Source organism: Camelus dromedarius, chromosome 4 (genome assembly GCF_036321535.1).
Source record: "Camelus dromedarius isolate mCamDro1 chromosome 4, mCamDro1.pat, whole genome shotgun sequence".
Taxonomy (NCBI): Eukaryota; Metazoa; Chordata; class Mammalia; order Artiodactyla; family Camelidae; genus Camelus; species Camelus dromedarius.
The window spans coordinates 44,195,172-44,213,980 of record NC_087439.1 but is presented as its reverse complement, the minus strand read 5'-3'; the positions used below and the strand labels follow the sequence as shown (position 1 = coordinate 44,213,980).

The 18,809-nt window shown below is 41.0% G+C and overlaps 1 protein-coding gene across 3 annotated transcripts in view; it reads right to left on the bottom strand.

Moving 5' to 3' along the window:
* Positions 1 to 18,809, bottom strand: part of CERS6 (ceramide synthase 6) — a 278,288-nt gene that overhangs the window by 19,529 nt on the left and 239,950 nt on the right. Inside the window, exon 9 of one of the 3 annotated variants that reach the window (XM_064484885.1) lies at positions 13,296 to 13,785. The exons of the other annotated variants lie outside the window; for them this stretch is intronic. Within the exon in view, the coding sequence (XP_064340955.1) occupies positions 13,677 to 13,785 (109 nt within the window). The 3' untranslated portion in view covers positions 13,296 to 13,676. Of the gene's footprint in view, positions 1 to 13,295; positions 13,786 to 18,809 lie in introns of those variants that run through there. 3 annotated transcript variants of the gene reach the window in all.

Here is an 18,809-nt window from a genome sequence, read left to right as displayed (position 1 = left end):
TAAAAACATTCCCCTTTAGATTCAGTCAGTATCATCAAGTTTCCTGAGATATATCACTGGGCCTGTTATGTTTAAAACAGCAGAAGAGACTATATAAAAGGAGATTTTCATGTTGATTTGAAAAGCAACTCTTACAAGGCTCCGGGCAGTAACACATGTCTCTTTGACCTTAGCTTGAGCTGCCTCTTCCATCAGGATGCCAAATACAAACATGGACACAGAACTGCCATCTTCCTTACCCTACCTCTCTAACTGGGAGGGTTAGGAACAGCCCCAAGGAATGTGAGGCCCTGGGGCAAACTATCCCTTCCTCACCTAAGATACTGAGCCGAGGAAAAATCAGTCCACGTGAGGCAACCAAACCCCAAATAAGCACCCATCCCACGGAGCCAGGTGCCGAGGGGCAGTAGGGATCCCTCCTACTGCTCTCTAGCAGTGATGCCAAAAGGTCTCAGGGATAATTGTTACCATCTGAATCACTCTCCTGCTTTAAGCCTTCTAATCACTGCCCATTGCAATTAGAATAAAATCCCAAACACCTCCAAAGGCCCACAAAGGGGCCTAGTATCCAGACCTCTCCTACTTCTCCAACCTCAGCTCCCAACTTCTCCCTCTTGTTCATCTAGCTTTTTTTCTGCTCCCAGATTAGACCAACACTGTTTCCACGCCAGGGTGGTGGCACTCACAGTTTCCTGTGCCTGGCCTCTTCCTATGACTTGTCCATTAATGTATGTCTATTTCACTTAAGATATCTTCCCACGATTTCACTGGCTCCCACTTTCAAGCATAAGCTCTAAGAGTGCAACGACTGTGTGCATTTGGCCTGCTTTGGATCTGCCACGGCACTTTATAGAACACTAGGTGCTGATAGCGGGAGATGCTTGATCAATTCCCTCTCCAGGGAAACTGACAGCAGGTGGGGCCCTCACTTCAGCAGCCCCTAGAGTATCCCTGCTGGATACACTGATTTACAAGTACAGATAGAGCAGGGCTGCTTTTCACACTTGCCTTGTGATATTTATACCCACAGGCAAAATTCTGCAGTGCATCGTGCCATAATTGTTTTTGGCCTGTTTACTGCCAAGACTTTAGTTTTTGCAGAAGCATTAGACACGCAACGGAAAAAAAGAGAACGTCAGGCCCCTGAAAATAAAATTATTAGGATGTTAGGCAAGAAAGGAGATGATACCTCACATTGAGGCGAATACAAAGTGGCTTTGGAAGCCGTTTGAAGTGAATACCATCACATGGAGAACTGAAGCAAACTGCAATACCAACAAAACGCTAACGCTGTGCATTTTTATCATTAGCCACTGTGATCTGTTTCCTCCCCTGCAGAGTAAGACAAATGACAGTGAGGCCAAAGCTCAATTTTTTTCCCTTAAAGCTCTGACTGTCTTCCTTTAAGCTGGAGCCCTCGACAACTGTGGAGCTGCCAATAATGTGTTCATCTCTGAAATAAACACCTTGCTGAAAACGGTGTTTTCAGATACCAACTGTACAATCCAGGGACTTCTATGTTATTTACACACCCCTCGTACCAAGGAACCAATGCTTCAAATACTACCACTGCTGCTTTTGAAAGCAATAGTCCCGGACATTTATGGTCTCTGGATAGCAATTTTTGTTTGTTTGTTTCCACTGTGGCGTATACTTAATTATTCTCTAATTGTTGTACATTTATACTGTTCCTAGTTTTTCACACTATAAACATTAATGCTGTGAGATAAATCCGAACATAATTTTATTTGTTTTAAAAGTGGTTTTTTACTCAACAAAGGTTCCTTACTCACCCTATAGGGGATGGTATGTAATGCAGCCAAATGCTTACACATTTGCATAGCAAAGGCTTTGATTCACATGCAGTGACACACCTTTAAAGTGTGCCTGCCGGAGCTGGAAGCTATGGTCCTGAAATAACAATCTTCCTTACTTCTCTGTGAACTGTGATCTCATTACCAGCTTGCTCCAATGAAACAAATGAGCAGACAGTCAACATCAAGCATCATGCTTGAGTCTTCATTTTGGTTTTACAGCCAAGTCTGTCCTTTTTTTTTTTTGCTGTTTTGAAATGCTCGTAACACACACACACACACACACACACACACACACACACGCGCGCGCGCTTGTGCTTGGCACCTCCTCTTGGATATTTATGAGGCACCTCCAAAACCAAAATTACATTTCCCCCAAAACTATTCCCATTACATGCAACACGTCCGCCACAACTATTGCCAACCCTGTCATCAGCCATCACAACTCCAGAGATACACCATAGTTTTCAGCCCCACATTTTGCAGAAGAGTTTAGAGTGAGTAGGTAATTCACCCAGAGTCACAGAGTCAGAGTAACAGACCCAGGATGTGGACATACACCGGGTTTACCCAAAGCTCATTCTGTGAACCACCATCTCCTTACTTCAGTACATGGCTTTAGCCCTCATTGAGTTACTTAAGTCAAAATTGTGGTGTTCCCCCTTTACACCTCCATCTCCTTTACCCAAACTCTCTACCCTCTGTGGCTACATACCCTGCCAACCTCTGAAATCCCTGTGGAATCCATTTACCTCTCTCTGCCAATGCTACTATTGCCCTCAGCCACCACCAGCTCCTACCTAGGCAGTTACTGTCACAGGCTTCAAACTAGACTAGTTCACCCAGGTAGACTTTGTTGCAAGGTGATTATAAACAAAAAGACAATATGATTAATGAAATCAGGGGGCAGGATTTAGTCAGGAGGTGGTCATCCAGATAATCCAGAATATGTATAGGAACGATAGTTAACATTAAGGTAGAGTTAAAAACTTTTTGAAGTTCAGTATAATCTATAAAAATATTGAATCACTATGCTGTACACCTGAAACTAATTTAATACTGTAAATCATCTATACTTTAATTAAAAAAAAAAGAACATTAGGCAGAAGCAGGAAGTTGGAAAAAATACTTTCGGAAGTTCTACAATTCCATTTTCTTAGCAGAGCACACCTATCACGATGTTAAAATACCAATTATATAACAAAGGACAATTTAGATGCATTACCAGAAACAAAAAGGAGCTATTTTCTGTTTGGTTCCTGATAAACTGCGATTGTTTATTGTTTAATAATCACCACCATCTGTCATTAAAATTTTTCACACCATCTGTCAATAACTGGCAGAGCAAAGCTGATTCACACCCCTTCTTGTTGGTCAGATGTAAGCTCTGTCCAAGTAACTGTTAGCAAAAAGCAATGCTTTTACTTCTGTACCCAACTTCATTTGTCACAGAGAGAATCTAACCTTAAGTCAATCAATTCATAAAATGAGTCTCTCATCCTGTATATGAAAAAGAACTAAGTTTCATATTTTGGTTTTTAACTTCCGTTGTTGAAAATTTCAGATATATACATGAAGAGAATTACAATAATACAGAGTCCCCACCACCTCAATACACACTTATCAGCGGCTTCAACAATGATCAATTCATGTTCTGATCCTTAGCTCCCTCTCCCTGTCCACCTTTGATTACTTGCAAAGTAATCCTCTACACCATTCTTATTTAATCTATAAATATTTCAACCTCTTTTTAAAAAAACTAACCACGGTGCTATTGTCACACCTAAAGACACGAACAGTAATTCACATTCACCCATTGAGCCCATTTTGATCCTGCTTCAGAAATGCACCTCATTAAATATGTCCCTGTAAACAGCTCCAAAGCTCTTTATACACTGTACCCATGGTGATTGACTATTACAAGGCTACTTGCAGGGCAAAGAAAAACAGCTCTTTCCCAGAATGCTGCTTAATACTGAAGTCAGTTTTGGGGAAACGGTTGCATATTTTATTCCCTATTATCATAAGGTAAAGAAAACCATCACTGGCACCCAGGCTACCATAACAATCTGGACAGCCACTCTTTCAGCCTTGCCTGTGGTCGCAAACAGATAATTTCATGCTGGATTTCAACTGCACATCTGAACAATTGGTTGGAGACATAACTGCAACCATTCATTTTATAACCTCACATCTCCTCTAATGAATTTCCTATGAACATGGGTATTGAAGAATCTGAAAGAGGTAGATCTTTTCTAAAAACCAAATGTCATATTTTTCAAAAGGTTGCTGCAGAGTTTTTTTCCCTTACGCATTAGAGAAAAAGGACATTTATGCCATGAAGTGTCTTTCTCTGAGCCCAGTATTGAATTTTCCATTGTTGGTGCTCAGTCTCTCCTGGGAGGCTCTTAATTGAATCAGTCTTGAAAGGTTTTCATTGTGTTTTTCCTTAGCCCCTCTTATGGATTACCGGCACATTCATGGTGAGTATGGCCCTAATGGAAGATGCTGTCATCCCATTACTCAGTCTGGGCTCTGTCACAATTGCTCATACCTCTTAAGTGGCTGGCATGCTATCAGGTCAAAAAGAGGTCAAGGTAGGCAGACACGGGAAGCAATAGCTCTTCACAGAGAACAGAAAAAATCGTGGTGGAGAGAAAGAGATAGTACAGCCACCATCTAATCCCCTTAGCACGTATTCTAGACGAATTCGTCCAAGCGTGGAATCAGATCCACACATTTACCCAATGAGGACCACAGGCAAGGCAGCAGAACAGAATTCTGCTGGCAACGGTTTCTGAGGGCAAAGCACAGTGAGAGTGAAGGAGCTTATGGGCAGTTCAGGCACCACTGGCACGGCCTTCGTGTTGCTTCCTGCCAAGCCAGGGTTGTTTTTATACATGCATCATCTCAGTCTGAAAACTTGGAAGGAAAAGGCTGGCTATCAGGATAGATTCTTGTCTCTGTCTAAAGGCTGCTGCTGAATTACTTGCAATTTTCCCTGGGCTACATTGAGTAGTCCAGACTTTTTATTGACTTGAGCCTTATTTCCTTAAAGAATCCTCTTCTGCCTCAGTATCCACCGAAAGCCTGCCTGTGTCTGATAACGTCCTCATCTACAGTCATGAACCATCATTTTCAACTGAGCTACAAACAGTGCTATCTAGTACTTTAAACCTCTCAAGTCACTTTAATGTGCACTGTCATCTGACGCGCACAAAATCTCTCTGCTGAGGAATGTTTTCCTACACCAGCTGACAGAGGAGGTAGCAAAAGAAGGGAGAAGACAGCAAAACAAGGCCAATTTGATCAAGTTCCCTAAAAGTAAATTAGTATCAAAATGAAACCTTGAACAGGATTCTCAATTCCTACTCCAATATTGCTTCCACATTATCTCAAAATAGCTTAAGAGGCTATTTTGAAAAACAATCAGCGCCTCCAGCCTACTGGGAAATAGCTTTCCAATATCCTTGGCTGACTTAAGTGCAATGACATGATGGTACAATGTCTACCTTCAGTTTATAGGTCTGTTCAAATTATCAGCTACCGTCCAAATGCCTTCTGCTTTCCATGGCAAATAACCTCCAGGTTTATGGGGAAAATTTTCTCATTTCTAATTGTGTTGGCATCCACATGGGTTTGCATGGGGACACGTCTGCAACCCTAGTCTGTATTCTCCACCATCACCTGGCACAATGTTGAGCATACTGTAGGGGGCCAACATATTCTTACCGTGTCCTCTGATACACCATGTGATGGTAAGCTATCAGTGGGAAATCAATTTATTTAGCCTTCCTACACTTCCTTTCTTCCCTCTCTGTGCTCTGTTAGCCTAGAAAAAATTTTCTTTAAGTGCTATGGGTGACAGGGTCTCACAGCATTTCATATTCTGCACCCAGAAACCAGTTCAGTACCAGGGTCATGCTTAGAGGCGGAAGTAATCTGATAATGAATGTTTTCGCATTGAATCTAAATAGAAGAAACAGATTAGGGTGTCACCCTCCACCCCTGACACACCTCAGGAGCAAACTGTTCTTGCATAAATTTTTAGGAAGCAGAAATGACTAAGAATACAATAATTTGTAGCCCTAAATCTACCATAACTCAACTGAATTAGTTCTTGATTATATATGCATTTTGGGGGGGTTGGAGGACAGGGAAAAGAAGCGAAATTTGTTAAAAAGCATCAGGTGACATTAAGTCGCATTAACACTGATAGCTTGAAATGAGCCAGGCACAGAGCTAGCTGGTCCCACATGGACCGAATAACCCAGGTGCTGCGCTGTTCAGCTGAGGAAGGAGACACATCGAGATCAGTCTCGTCCACCCAAAGGACACACGCTCAGCAGAGAACTGCTCCTAGTGGAAGTGGCTCAACGCTCTGATCTGTGGCTGACTGATTTTTAATTTTTAACTCACAGGCCTCATTTTGATTTTTTAAAGACTGTTCCGCTTTATGCTTAAAGAGCTGAAATTCTACAGTGTCATTTGCTAGGATTCCTGATTATGTGTAAGTGGGAGAATTTTTTTTTATCATCAATAAATGTCTTGCACTGTGAAAATAGCAGCTTGACTCCCACATTCATTTAGCAGCAGGAGGCCTGAAATGGATTGGCCCTTTTGAATTATTCTAGAAATGTGCTCCAGATGCATATAGATAGATCACTAAATATAGATCTAATTGCATCTTCCTTTTGTTTTTGCCCCACTGCTAAGCAGCTTTTTAAACTAAACTGTTGGGTATAGGATGAGTTATCACTGTTCTTCAGAATGAAATTAAGCTTATAAGAAAGCAAAGCAATGTATGTTCCCCAAACACAACCCTGGTGACTACTGAAATTTGTAACTGATTGACAGCCAAATGCTGCCATTTTGATGTGTGTGTAAGTCTTTTGCTCCTGAGGGATTTGTTCATGGGAATGGTTCAGTATTAGTTTCCTATTTATAGCAGCATTAAGTTATACCAAGGAGGTGTGCTGCTTACAACTCCTTTCTTCTTGAAGAACTTACCATTCAGCTGTGAGAAGTGGGCAGTTAGCTGTATACAAAATAGGTAAGCAACAAGGACCTACTGTATAGCACAGGGAACTGTATTCAATTTCTTGTAATAACATATAATGGAAAAGAAAATATACATATATATATATATATATGTACACGTATAACTGAATCACTTTGCTGTACACCTGAAACTGATGTTGTAAATCAACTACACTTCAATAAAAAATTTACAAAAAAAAAGTGCAGTTAGCAGGCAGGCTCCAGCGGCAGTGCCTTCAGAATCTGCCAGTGCTAGAAGAGGCTTCGGCAGCGCTTAGCCCTTGACTGAACGTGCAGCAGGGATGTGGGCTGCCCATTCCTGCTCCACAGTGGACTCCTCCAACGGGCAGTCATTGCTCTGCAGTTCTCCGTTGGGGTGGCCAAGACGGTCAGATCTACAGCACTGTCTGAAGCTCTGCCTACCCTATTCATGATTCCTCACTTTATCTTTGGCAGGCAGACCTACCTAATAAACCCCTGGCTTGCCTAACTCCAACTTGGTGTCTGCTTCTCAAGGGACCCAACTGACGCACAATGTGTCGGTGTTGCTGCCAGAATAGGAAGAGTGAAAAACCTAAGCTGCATTTTAAGCCAATGGCTAGTGAGCTGCAAAGCCTTCCTGGGGACTGTGAGACTAACACTAACAACTCAGTTCATCTGCTGTGCTGTGATTGATTGACAAACTGGTGTATCTGGTCTGACCTGGGCAGGAGCAAAATCTCTCTGATGTCCCTGGGGCCCCAAACCAGTAACCATGATCATTTCTTGGGACCCTGAGGGTTAGTAAACTACACAGCTAGTGAGAATCCCCAAAGAGGATTAGCTTTTTTCTCTTTCAAGCGATGGAGAAATTGGTTAGGAAAAGCATCCTCTGAACAGCAGGATGGGCTGCCTTGAAAGATATTAACTGCTGTTTCCCCAGGAGATTTGGGGGATTAAGCTGATTAAAGGAAAAGCACTAATGTGAAAGTGAATCAATGTAAACTCACTAATTTAAACCAATTGGCTATTTTCAACATTATGTTTTTCAGTTGTTCTGCATCCATGGACAGGCAAAGCACCCTACTTCAAAGTATTTACTCACTCCAAGCACTTCACTGCCTGCTGAGGGAAGAACAGAATCTATTACACCCTTCCCAATAGGAGGAGGATGGAAGGACCGTGTTCCCCTCTATGATAAAGAAGGTGAAAACACCAGGGAAACTCAGAAAGGAAAACAGAAAATAAAACCACGAAGAAGATATAAAACCTGGATCCCTTCCTTTTACCTGGTCCATCCTGGGAATCTCAGCTTCTACAGGTTGACTCCCATGGCCAGTCATATCAATAGGGCCTCTAATAACCCCCTTGGCTGGAGGCTGACCGTTAGCAATGTTAGAAATCCCTTCCTCATTTGCTCAGCCCTTACTCATTTGCTTTCCTTTCTTGGTTCTATTCCCAGGTTATACAGACTGGATCTAGAAAGCCAGAGAAACACTATATCCCCTTTACATCCTGAGCACAGGAGGTCATCCTATTCAAAGGAACACTGCCACCAAGAAAAAGCCATTTAAAGTTAATCCACTTAAAAAGGAGTGTAAATTTCATAGAAGAGTGAATAAAAGGGTTAATCAAGACTTTATTTTGAGAAATGAAATAAAATTCATGAAAATGAATTTACTTTATCTTCCAGTTAATCAAATTTAGGTTAGAATTGCAATTATGTTCTAATTCTTAGAGCAAACTAAAAAATGAATGAAGCCGTGTTTGGGAGGGTTACATAATTTTCTTCAAAACTGAATGGTAGTAAGTAGGTGACAATTTTCGAGAAGACGTAAGAACACTTGAGGGCTTTAACATTTTGCCAAGGGTCTCTCAATCCTTTGTAGTTTATACCGTTCCTGTTTGAACTACCTATCCTGTCACCAACCTTGTTGATTTCCCTTTTTTCAAGTGTTAAATAAGGTTTGCCAACTCCTTTGGCCATGGCTGAGGTGTGTTCTGAGCAGAGCTCCAACATCACTTTCATCGACTTCATGAAATCTTGCATATTGTACATCATATACAATTTCTCACCTGGCAAGTAACGTGCATTGCTTTGATGCTCCTCTTTCTTCTCACTGGACTGTTGAGGGAGGCACTAGTGGCCCGAGAGAGGAATATTTGAGAGGGCACTGATCTTTTCAGTGGTTAATTCATTACTAAATCGTTTCTTGTAATGATGAACTTTTCTTCCTTCTATATAACCCCTTAACTGTTGGAAACCAGTTAACAAAATCCCAGGTAGATGGGACCTTTGGTACTTAACTTCAATTAGTCCTTAACAATGACATTCTTTCAGATCTGTGATATGAAACTGGAAAAATTTTACCAATAAGGAATATGAGGCCTAGAGATACTGAGTCATCCCAAGGTCAGTGGCAGAGCCAAGGATAAGGCCAAAGTTAGCCTAGTCCATGGCTTTATTCCTCAGACCACACTGCCTTATTGATTCCCTGTGCAGAATGAATTACAGGAGAGAACAATAGGAAAGAAAACAAGAGAGATTTCTATTTTTGACCATGATAAAAACTAACTGGGGCCCTGAGCAAAGTCACAACTTTTCCAGGTTCCAATTTTCTCTTAGATCTTGTACAACAGGATGTAGTTCTGGTGACTGGTTTGGGGCCCCAAGGACACAAGGAGGGTTTTGCTCCTACCCATTCAGTGAGCAGAGACACCAGTTTGGGCAGTCACCACAGTACATGAACTGAATCTTTGGTATTAAGTGGTCAAGGTCCCTACGAAGTGACTGCAGTTCCCTGACCACTGGCTCAAAGGGCAAGGAGTTCATGTTATTGTTCTGTTACCATTCCCTGGGACCTCTCACCCCAATCCCAATGCAATTCCCACATCTTGTCAGGTATAACCATGGTCTTGTGAAAAAGAAACAACGGACCATCAGACAGAAACCTTTCTATCACGTGTACAACCCCCTCCAGTCCAGTCTCTCATTCTTTCCTTTTCCCTTGCCTCATGCTTCACAAGGACAAGTCTCCTACTTTTAGAAGGCTGCCTTTCCACCTAGCTGTTAATCCTCTGGGACCCTGCTTGCTCAGTTTTCTCTTGTTCTTCCATCATCAGTATCATCCTTCTCTTCCTTTACACTGACTCGAGGAATCGTGGGGGCCTGAGACATCATCTAACTGGAACCAACACTGGATGACTGACTCCCTTCCCTCACTTCTCTGGAAAGCCAGAGTCTCTGCTTTAATTCACCAGTACCTCACCAACACCTCCAAGCACTCTTTCTCCTTTCTTTTTAAAAGGAAGCACAGAGGTCCAGCATTCTATGACAATTCTTATTTGATACTGAATTCAATCTAATGGTTATCTTATTGCTTCCCTTCTCCATGCTGCAAACTGTTACAACACATCATCTACGCCCATTATTTCTTCTCGCCCACCACCCCCTTGTCCTCTGCACAGAATCCCTTGCAGGGATCACTCTATAAAAATTTCTCACTGGAAGGTCACCAAACCACTTGTAACTGTGAAATCATAGAATCTAGACATTTTAGAGCTGGAAGACATCTTTGATATTTACTCTAATTCTCCCATTTTACAGACGAAGAAGAGCACATGCACAATTTCACATGATCAGTGGTCTCATCTGTCTTGGTTTCTCTCGCAGTATTTGATACTGTACGCTCTTTCCTTTTTCCAAGCAATGTAGGTTGAAATATATAAAATCTTGGCAACCTGACTTTTTTTTTTCCTGATCAGTTCAAACAGAAGGCCTGAAACTTTCCTGAGGATAGACTACATTAGACACAAAGACAAGATGACTATGCACGTGTGTTTGCTTCAAGTCCAGATTCTTGGGTGCGATCCCGTCACCCCTTACCTACCCCTCTACTAATCACCATGTTTCAATTTACTTTCAAGCTGTTTTCATAATCATCAGAGGCTTCTGTTTTTGCTAGAAGAGCTCAATATAAATGTACTCAGTCTCCCTCCTGTGGAGTTGAGCTGCTTTATACCTAGGAAAATATAACTACATGTTGTTCTTCTACTATAAATGAAGATATTCATTAGGTTAAAGGATGACTCTAGTAAGTAACATACTTTATTATCAAACATTTTTCTCCCTTCTCTGAAAGGAAAGTGCATCATTCTTCACTGCCAAGAAGCCCTCAGATGTAGAAATAGTAAGGAGAAGCAGGTCATCCCTACCCACAAGAACAGGGACAGAGTGTTAATTTGGAGAAGAAAAACTAACTTATCTTCACTGTTTGCTTGGGTGAAAACAGTCTGGATCTGTTCTCAAGTGGTATGGAAATCTACTGGGTATTATTCAAGGTTCTCAAGATAATGGTCCAGGGAAATATATCCTGAGGATGGTTAGAAAGGATGCTGTGCATGTTTTAGACATGTTTGTAGCATCAAGACTCTGCAGGCATAAAAGGTGCCAGCAAAATACAGTTTTAATGGAACTGTTAAGTTTTCATGTAAATGCAATGGAATTGCCTTATCTGTAATCTCTAGGCCATTAAGCCCAATTTATGTGGAAAATACATCATTCAATTTTATTCCTTTTATTCCCTTTGCAGCAGGCAGCAATCGATAGTCTTGCTGCTTTTTAACTACAAAAAAGAAAAGCCCCATGAACTCACAGAAGCGGCTGGTGTGATATTTATTTGATGTCGATAAGAGCAAGGCAAAGTTTCACTATACAATACATATATATAAATATCTATACAATATCTCACATAAAGATGTTTATATATGATAAATAATATATATATAGTTTTAAAATATATAAATAAGACATACATGATAAATATAAAGTATATATATATCAAATATCTGTATATTTTTATCTATATCTACCTCACATATACACAACGGAGCATCACTTTATTTCACCTTTTTCTGAGAAAAAGCAGGCCAGAAGATAAAAATAAGCAATGATCTTAGCTGTGCATGCAGTTATTTTCAGAATAAGGTAATCTTTCATCATCATCCCCAAACCTTTAAAGGATGAGTAGAAATCAAGTTAAAGAGAGAACAGTCATAAGTCAGTGTGTCTGGGGTGGGCCACCCAAAGTCCAGTCCCTGACACTCTATGTATGAAAGAGGGCTTGTCCCAAACACTAGCTGCCAGGGTAGCACGTTGGGTGGGCAAATTATGAAGGGAATTAGGGTGTGTGAACTCAAGAGGGAATTTAAGTAAGCATGACTCTGGCATCCAGAATAGTTCTCCCGATTTTGGGAGAAAGAAAATAAAAAGAATGATACTCTGTTATGCTGAAATAAGTAAACAAACTACCCGCCTGGGGAGAAAACCTTTATGAAAGTGAATTCTGAGTTAAGACCTAGAGTAAATCACAGAGATCTACTATGCAACCAATCTGCACACTTACAGCGTATTGAGTATTGCGAACTGGGCGTACAAGGAGGAGGGTGACACATGGTCCCAGCCCTGTTGGAACTCACTCCCGAGTGGACAAGGGTGACAAGGAAGTGAATGATTAGCAAACAACAGCACCAAAACAGCACTTCAGGGAAACAACAGGCGATCGCTACTGACAGCATGGGGACTCAAACATCTAACTATATTTTTGAGGCGGGTGACAGGGACACACTCTGAAATACATGCAAGCCGATGGCTAGGAAGAGGAAAGGGGCAGGGTCAAGCTCCACGAACAACTCACTACTGCTCTGTTTCTTCTGTACTTCATCACGACAACCTATTTTGTGAAGCCCCTGACTTATTTCTGGTAGATACTGTAGACTTAATATACATATAGGAAAGGGTTTTGACCCTCTGTAATAAAATGCTGACTTTGCAAATTGTGCTCCTAACATACTGTAATGCTCTGGAAAGAGAAGTAATTTAAGAGACTTGTACACAAAGAAAAATTCCTTCAGGGCTCCAAGCTAGCCCCTGACTTGACTGAATGGGATGTGTTCACATGGTGCTTTAACAACAACTTGAAGGATTCACTGCTGCATCAAGGTGTTTGCCCTCCAGCAGCAAACGAGAGACAGAACACCCTTATACGTCCATGCGATAAGATCAAGGAAAATGTGGTGGGCTAAAATCTTGACCAATGGAAATACTCTAGTTAACTAATGATAACCTGAAATTTTCCCTTATTTGAACACATTTATTATTAGTCAGAAGGCATAATAAAAAGCCACTGAACATATTTTTCCTATGATTTGATGTTGTATAATCATATACTGCTTCAGGTTAACACCCGTACGGCTAACTATGACTACAGAGCACAGGTGAGAAGACAGGAGACTAGGCTGGAACACAGGTGGCCTGGGGCACTGCCTGGAGGCTAGTTTGGGAAATCATCCCAAATATTTCCGTATTTGATTAGCATACATTACTGGGCAATAAGATTACAGTTAATAGACTATTCTATTTCAGTAAATACATTTTATTATACTTACATTCCAATTCAAAAGACAACCTAAAAATGTTAAGTAATTAAAACAGTACTCCTTTATCTCTCAGCATTTAAAAAAATTTGGCATTGTTTCAGTCTGGCTATTTTTATACACCATGAAGTAGAATGTCTTCAGAATCACTTCTTCAGACATGTCTTAATAAATATTTCAATGAGTGCTTCATACTACATTTCTTCAAACTACTGAATCCGTAACTCAAAGATCACAATGCAATGAATTAGCAACTGACAAATCAAATTAAATATGTATATCCTGATAACTCTATTTAAAGGCATTGGCTGGGACTGTGTGGGATGCAAAGTAGTCTAAGACACTCGTGTCTGGGAAAATTAGGTACGTGCTTCTATGCTGTCCGTTCAAAAAAAGGAATTAAGACAGTTAAATTGGGTTAGTGCAAGCTGCTCTGAGAGATGACGAGTTTGCTATGAATTTGAGGTTGGGTACCTGATGTAAGTCCCCGTAGTGCCAGGAAGAGTTGTCCAGGGTGCTAGGGCAAAATGAATGACAATGTTAGGATGGTGTCCTGTGTGTTCTTGCTCACTTTCTTTGGCGGTCCCATGGATAGAGGAAAGATGCTCTATTTTTTTCTGTCCATCCCCTTGGACAGTTGCTCCCTTCCTCTGCTGCTCTCGAACCTCTGGACAACTTCCTCTCTTCATGCTTCACTAATCAGGAGCCACGACACCACAAGTACTCCCCACGCCCCCGACCAGGCTCCTGGCCAGTATATCTATATCTACATGTGCATCTACATGTTTTATGGTTTTCCTTATATATCTTTAATGCTTGTATTTCCAGCTCTTTGACATTCAGCATTCTAAACTAAACTTTTTTATTACCTGCTGTGGACAAAGGCAGTAGTTATTAAACAACTGCAAATTCTGTATCTATAAATTCTGTCCGAGCAAAATGATTCCGGGACTGGAATGCCCCTTGTTTTTAAAAGCTACTGAGTCACTGCTATCTTTGTCTTATTTGATTGGCTTATTTTGTGTCAGAAGGGAAGATGCACTGTGGGCTGCTAAGTTGCAGTCATGATTGCGACAAACTAGATGGGAAATTCTAAAAATTCATTTACTCATTTAACAAACATTTATTGATAGTTCTGCAGTGTTGGATGCTCCTGGGCTCATGACCTAATCAATATTTATGTCCCCAATACCCACTCTATGCCTGACACATAGAAGGCTCAGAGTGAAGTGTACTGAATAGATCTGTAAAAAATAAATGGCCCCAGGGAGGTGGGAGAGCACGTGCTTAGCATGCAGGAGGGCCTGGGTTCACTCCCCAGTGCCTCCATTTAAAAACAAGAAAGAAATGCCTCCCTGTCTATGAAGAACTTTAAAAGGTTTTGCTCCCTGCCCTAAAGACATAAAAGTTAAATAATAATACACGATAAGATACAGCCCCACAAGGAACAGGATGACTCCAGAGATGCTGGTAATAGTGTGGTTCTGTCCTTGGCTACACAGCCATCCCAGAGGGGACAGTCAGAGACATGGATGAAGTTCTGAAAATGAAAGGACACAGCTGGGGTGGCCTCCACTGACAGTGCCACAGAGCCCTGCATGCTCGGATTGTGCAGGGAGGGTTTCCGGGATGGCTCAGGTACTGGTCCAGGGCTGTGAAGTAGGCAATGGGCAGTCACAAGCTGGGCCAAGGCTGAGCTCAGGACTGCTGATAAGGGGCTAAGCACGTACAGAGTGGCGAGTTGACAGAGGCGGCCCAGGGACCAGTGAGGAAGGCAGGGCACCACAGTGAAGGTAGCTGGAGGAGAGGACCAGCCTAGTACACAACTGCACTTTATGGTAACATAAGCAGACGGTAATGATGTAGGTTCTTCATCTACTATAGAATTTTCCATAAAGCATCACTCTCAAATAAGTGAGACCCATGACCAAATATACAATTTTCAAATTTTTGGCCCTGGCAATAGACTTTATTATGATACACAGATATTTTTAAAACAGATGAAATGGCCATACTGAATTTTTTCCCTAGATGGTAATGTAAACACATTTTATAATACTTTGAGTAAACAATCTTTCTGTTTTTGTTTTTTAATCCTTCCCTGGCAAAGGAATCTCTGCAGTGACTGGGAGGGAGGAAGGGAGGGAACACTTAAGACATTAATTCTGTGTAGAGAGCGTTACTAGGTTACCACATTTTTTTGTTGCCTTCAATCACAAAAGGAAAAAGCTTATTTAATTGACAGCATAGTCTGCCTCCCCTACACCCACATACAATATTAAGAATACCTGCGTGTTTTTTGCCTAAGGTAGACAATACTTCCAGAAAACTCAAAGGCTGAACACATTTAATACATCACTCCCCACACTGCCTTATTTTCACTCACCAGACTAATACTTAATGGCCTAGCCCAAGAGTTGGCAAACTTGTTCTGTAAAGAACCAGCTGGTAAATATTTTAGGATTAGTGGGCCATATACTCTGCTCCACATGCTCAAGCCACTGTAGCAGAAAGCAGCCAAGGACAGTGTGTAACAGATGCGCATGGCTGTGTTCCAGTAAAACTTTATTTATAAAAATAGTCAATGGGTTGATTTGTCCTAAAGGCCAGAGCTTGTTGATTCCCAGTCTAGTCCTTCAATCTTGAAATTATATTAAAATTGTTATCTTTACATGAAAAGAAACAAAACATCTCAACACATTCTTTCTATCCAACTTAAGCCCTCTTAGGAAGGTATTAACAGATATTAGTACATGTAAATATTATTAAAAACATGCAAAAAGTGCCTAACAGCCAAAGGGCTTTAGGCTTCATCCTGTATCTTTCAAATACATTTAACACAGACCAGCACCAAGGAAAACTGCAGAGAAAATCTGTCAGGAGATTCTAGGAAAAAAACAAAAAAAACCAGCTTGTCCAAATTTGTGAACTCCAAGACTAGTCTTACCAGACATTCAGAAAAGCACGTAAGTCATAATACTTTGGTAAAATACGTTTTGAAAAATAAACCAGAGAAGACGATATGCTCATATATCTAGATGAATTTCAAATCTTATTATGGAAAATGGTGAAAAAAAAATGATCTAGGCTCATCTATAACGTTTTTTTTTAATTGCAGAGACTTTCAGACAGTACAAACCAGTAAATGATTCCCCTACTTCACAGGACAGAGATCCACAGAAGCCATATGCCTCTGTCTGAACAGCAGTAGACCACTGAAGGTACGCATTTGACTCTAACGTTCCTGTAGCCAGGGGGCTGGCATTTGGTGGGACATGAATGGGGATGTGGAAAGGCATCGTTAGGCCATAAGAAGAGGTCCTGGCAATTGTGATATGTCCATTCTTGGCTGGACAATGACTTGTGACTCTGTAACTTGCGGAAAAGAAGTAGCCTAACATACACTTGCATTTTATGAAATTCTGTTGAGATTCATCTAACAGTAATGCTTACTTCTCCTGGCTCAGGATAGGTATGGCCACTTAGGATATGAGGAAACAAGGCAACCCAGTGTATGTCCAATATTACACACTCACTGAGTACTGAGAACAGAAGTGACTAAAACAAGGTATTTTAGGTCTCATAATTGGAGAGAGCATTTAAGAATTTTATTTCAAAATATCTATGGTTATGGTTCCTTAATCTAGACTAGTTGGAGGTTGCAAAATGTAATAAACATTTCTGACCATTTGGCCATAGGGGAATTTCCATTTCTGTCAGTAATGTAGCATCTTTTTTTAATGCTTAAGAGTTATAAATTTCTTTATAGTTATTGAACACTGCTATAAACAATATTTCATTTGATCCTTAACATTTCCTGGCAAGGCAGGTGAAACGATTACTACTGGTGATTCTGAGAAGCTATTCACCTGGTCTTCCAGCACACAGTGAGGAGAACCATGACTCAAAGCAAGCAGTCTTTGTACTGCCTGCACCTTTCCTTTCAGGACCCTTGTGGATTTGCCTTTTCTGGTACCAGATTCTAATGGATGGCCAAACGATGGTGATGCTTACAATGTAGTGTCTTGGCTGGGGCAGAATAATAGGGATCATCATTCTAACGATTCTTTTTTAATGTAACAACTACCAAAAATGGATCTCATCAAAAGCTTTATGGCCTAATCCTTAAATAATATAGTACTGTGTGGTAGGAAGAACAAGTGGAACCTGGTAAGTACTTGCTGAATTGAACTGATGTCAGGAGACCAGAGTCCACAGAGCCTGGGTGAATCATTGACTAAATGAATCTGTCTTCCCTGTATAGCACAGGCGAAACTGCCCCTATCTGCTTCACAGTGAGTTAAGGAGCTCAACTAAGAAAACATAACGTGAGACTATTTAGAATGGAAAGGTACCTAATCTACTCCACAAATATTTACTGAGCAGCCACTGTGAGCAAGGCATTGCGATGGATGCTATAATGAGACTGAGCACAATCTATTCTATGCCAACTGAAACAGAAGCTTCATAAAATATGGCAAATTGTTAGGAGCTTCAGGGATGACACCCGAATGCAGCTGAGGAAAGACAGATGCAGATCAATGAACATGCTAACAGCTTACAACGATGAATAGGCTTACTCTCAAAAAGGAGCAAATCACTGACTATCCAACTACAACGTAAAGGCTAAAATAATACAACGCTGAGTAGATGCAGTAACATGAGACACATACCCAATTTCAATGATTTAGTATGCAATAAGAGAATGCAAATATCTCAGTAATTTTTGATATTCACTGCATGTTAAAAGCATAGTATTTTGGATGATACTGAGTTAAAATAAAACATGTTATTTAAATGGATGTTGCCGTTTTTCTTTTTCCTTTTCTAATATGGCTACTAGGAAATTTTAAATTATTGTGCAGCATGAATTATATTTCTATTGGACAGTGCTGTTCTAGAAGAATGTATTGTGGCCAAAAGAGAAGCCTGTGCAGAGCGTGGTTCCGAAAAGGCTAATCATGACATGTGCCACCTGGACCAAAGACACAACAGAAAAGGAGCCAAGTGTTATCAAACCCACAAGTTACACAAATTCTGATCGCTCACGTGGGAACACAACACCATAGTCAGGAGGAACCTGGAAGGTATTGCTGGTGGTTTCGAAGTAAATGGGCTGAAAACTAACAGAAGTAGAGGGCACAGGAATCATTTTGTTTCTTCTTCCAGCTGAAGCACGAATATTTAAAGGAGGAACAAGTCTATGAAACGCTTGTTAGAACTGAGGTCCGACTACCTCCAGCACCTCCCCTCCAGGTGCCAGTGACCATCTCCCACACACATCCTCACTCTACCGAGAACAGGGCTTTTGTCAGCTGGTGGAGCTCCGTAGCACACGCAACCACACTAGTTAATACTGACAATCCATTTATAATATTTATCTCCAGTAAATGTTCAAAAAATTTATTCTAGGCACACACAATTATCAACCAGAATACTGAAGGGACCTGCAGAGATCCAGCTGCAAGTACCCCAAGGGAGGCCTGTGTCCATGGGAAATCTCAGCACCCAGCCCAGTAGGGGTTGGAAACAGCAAGTGTC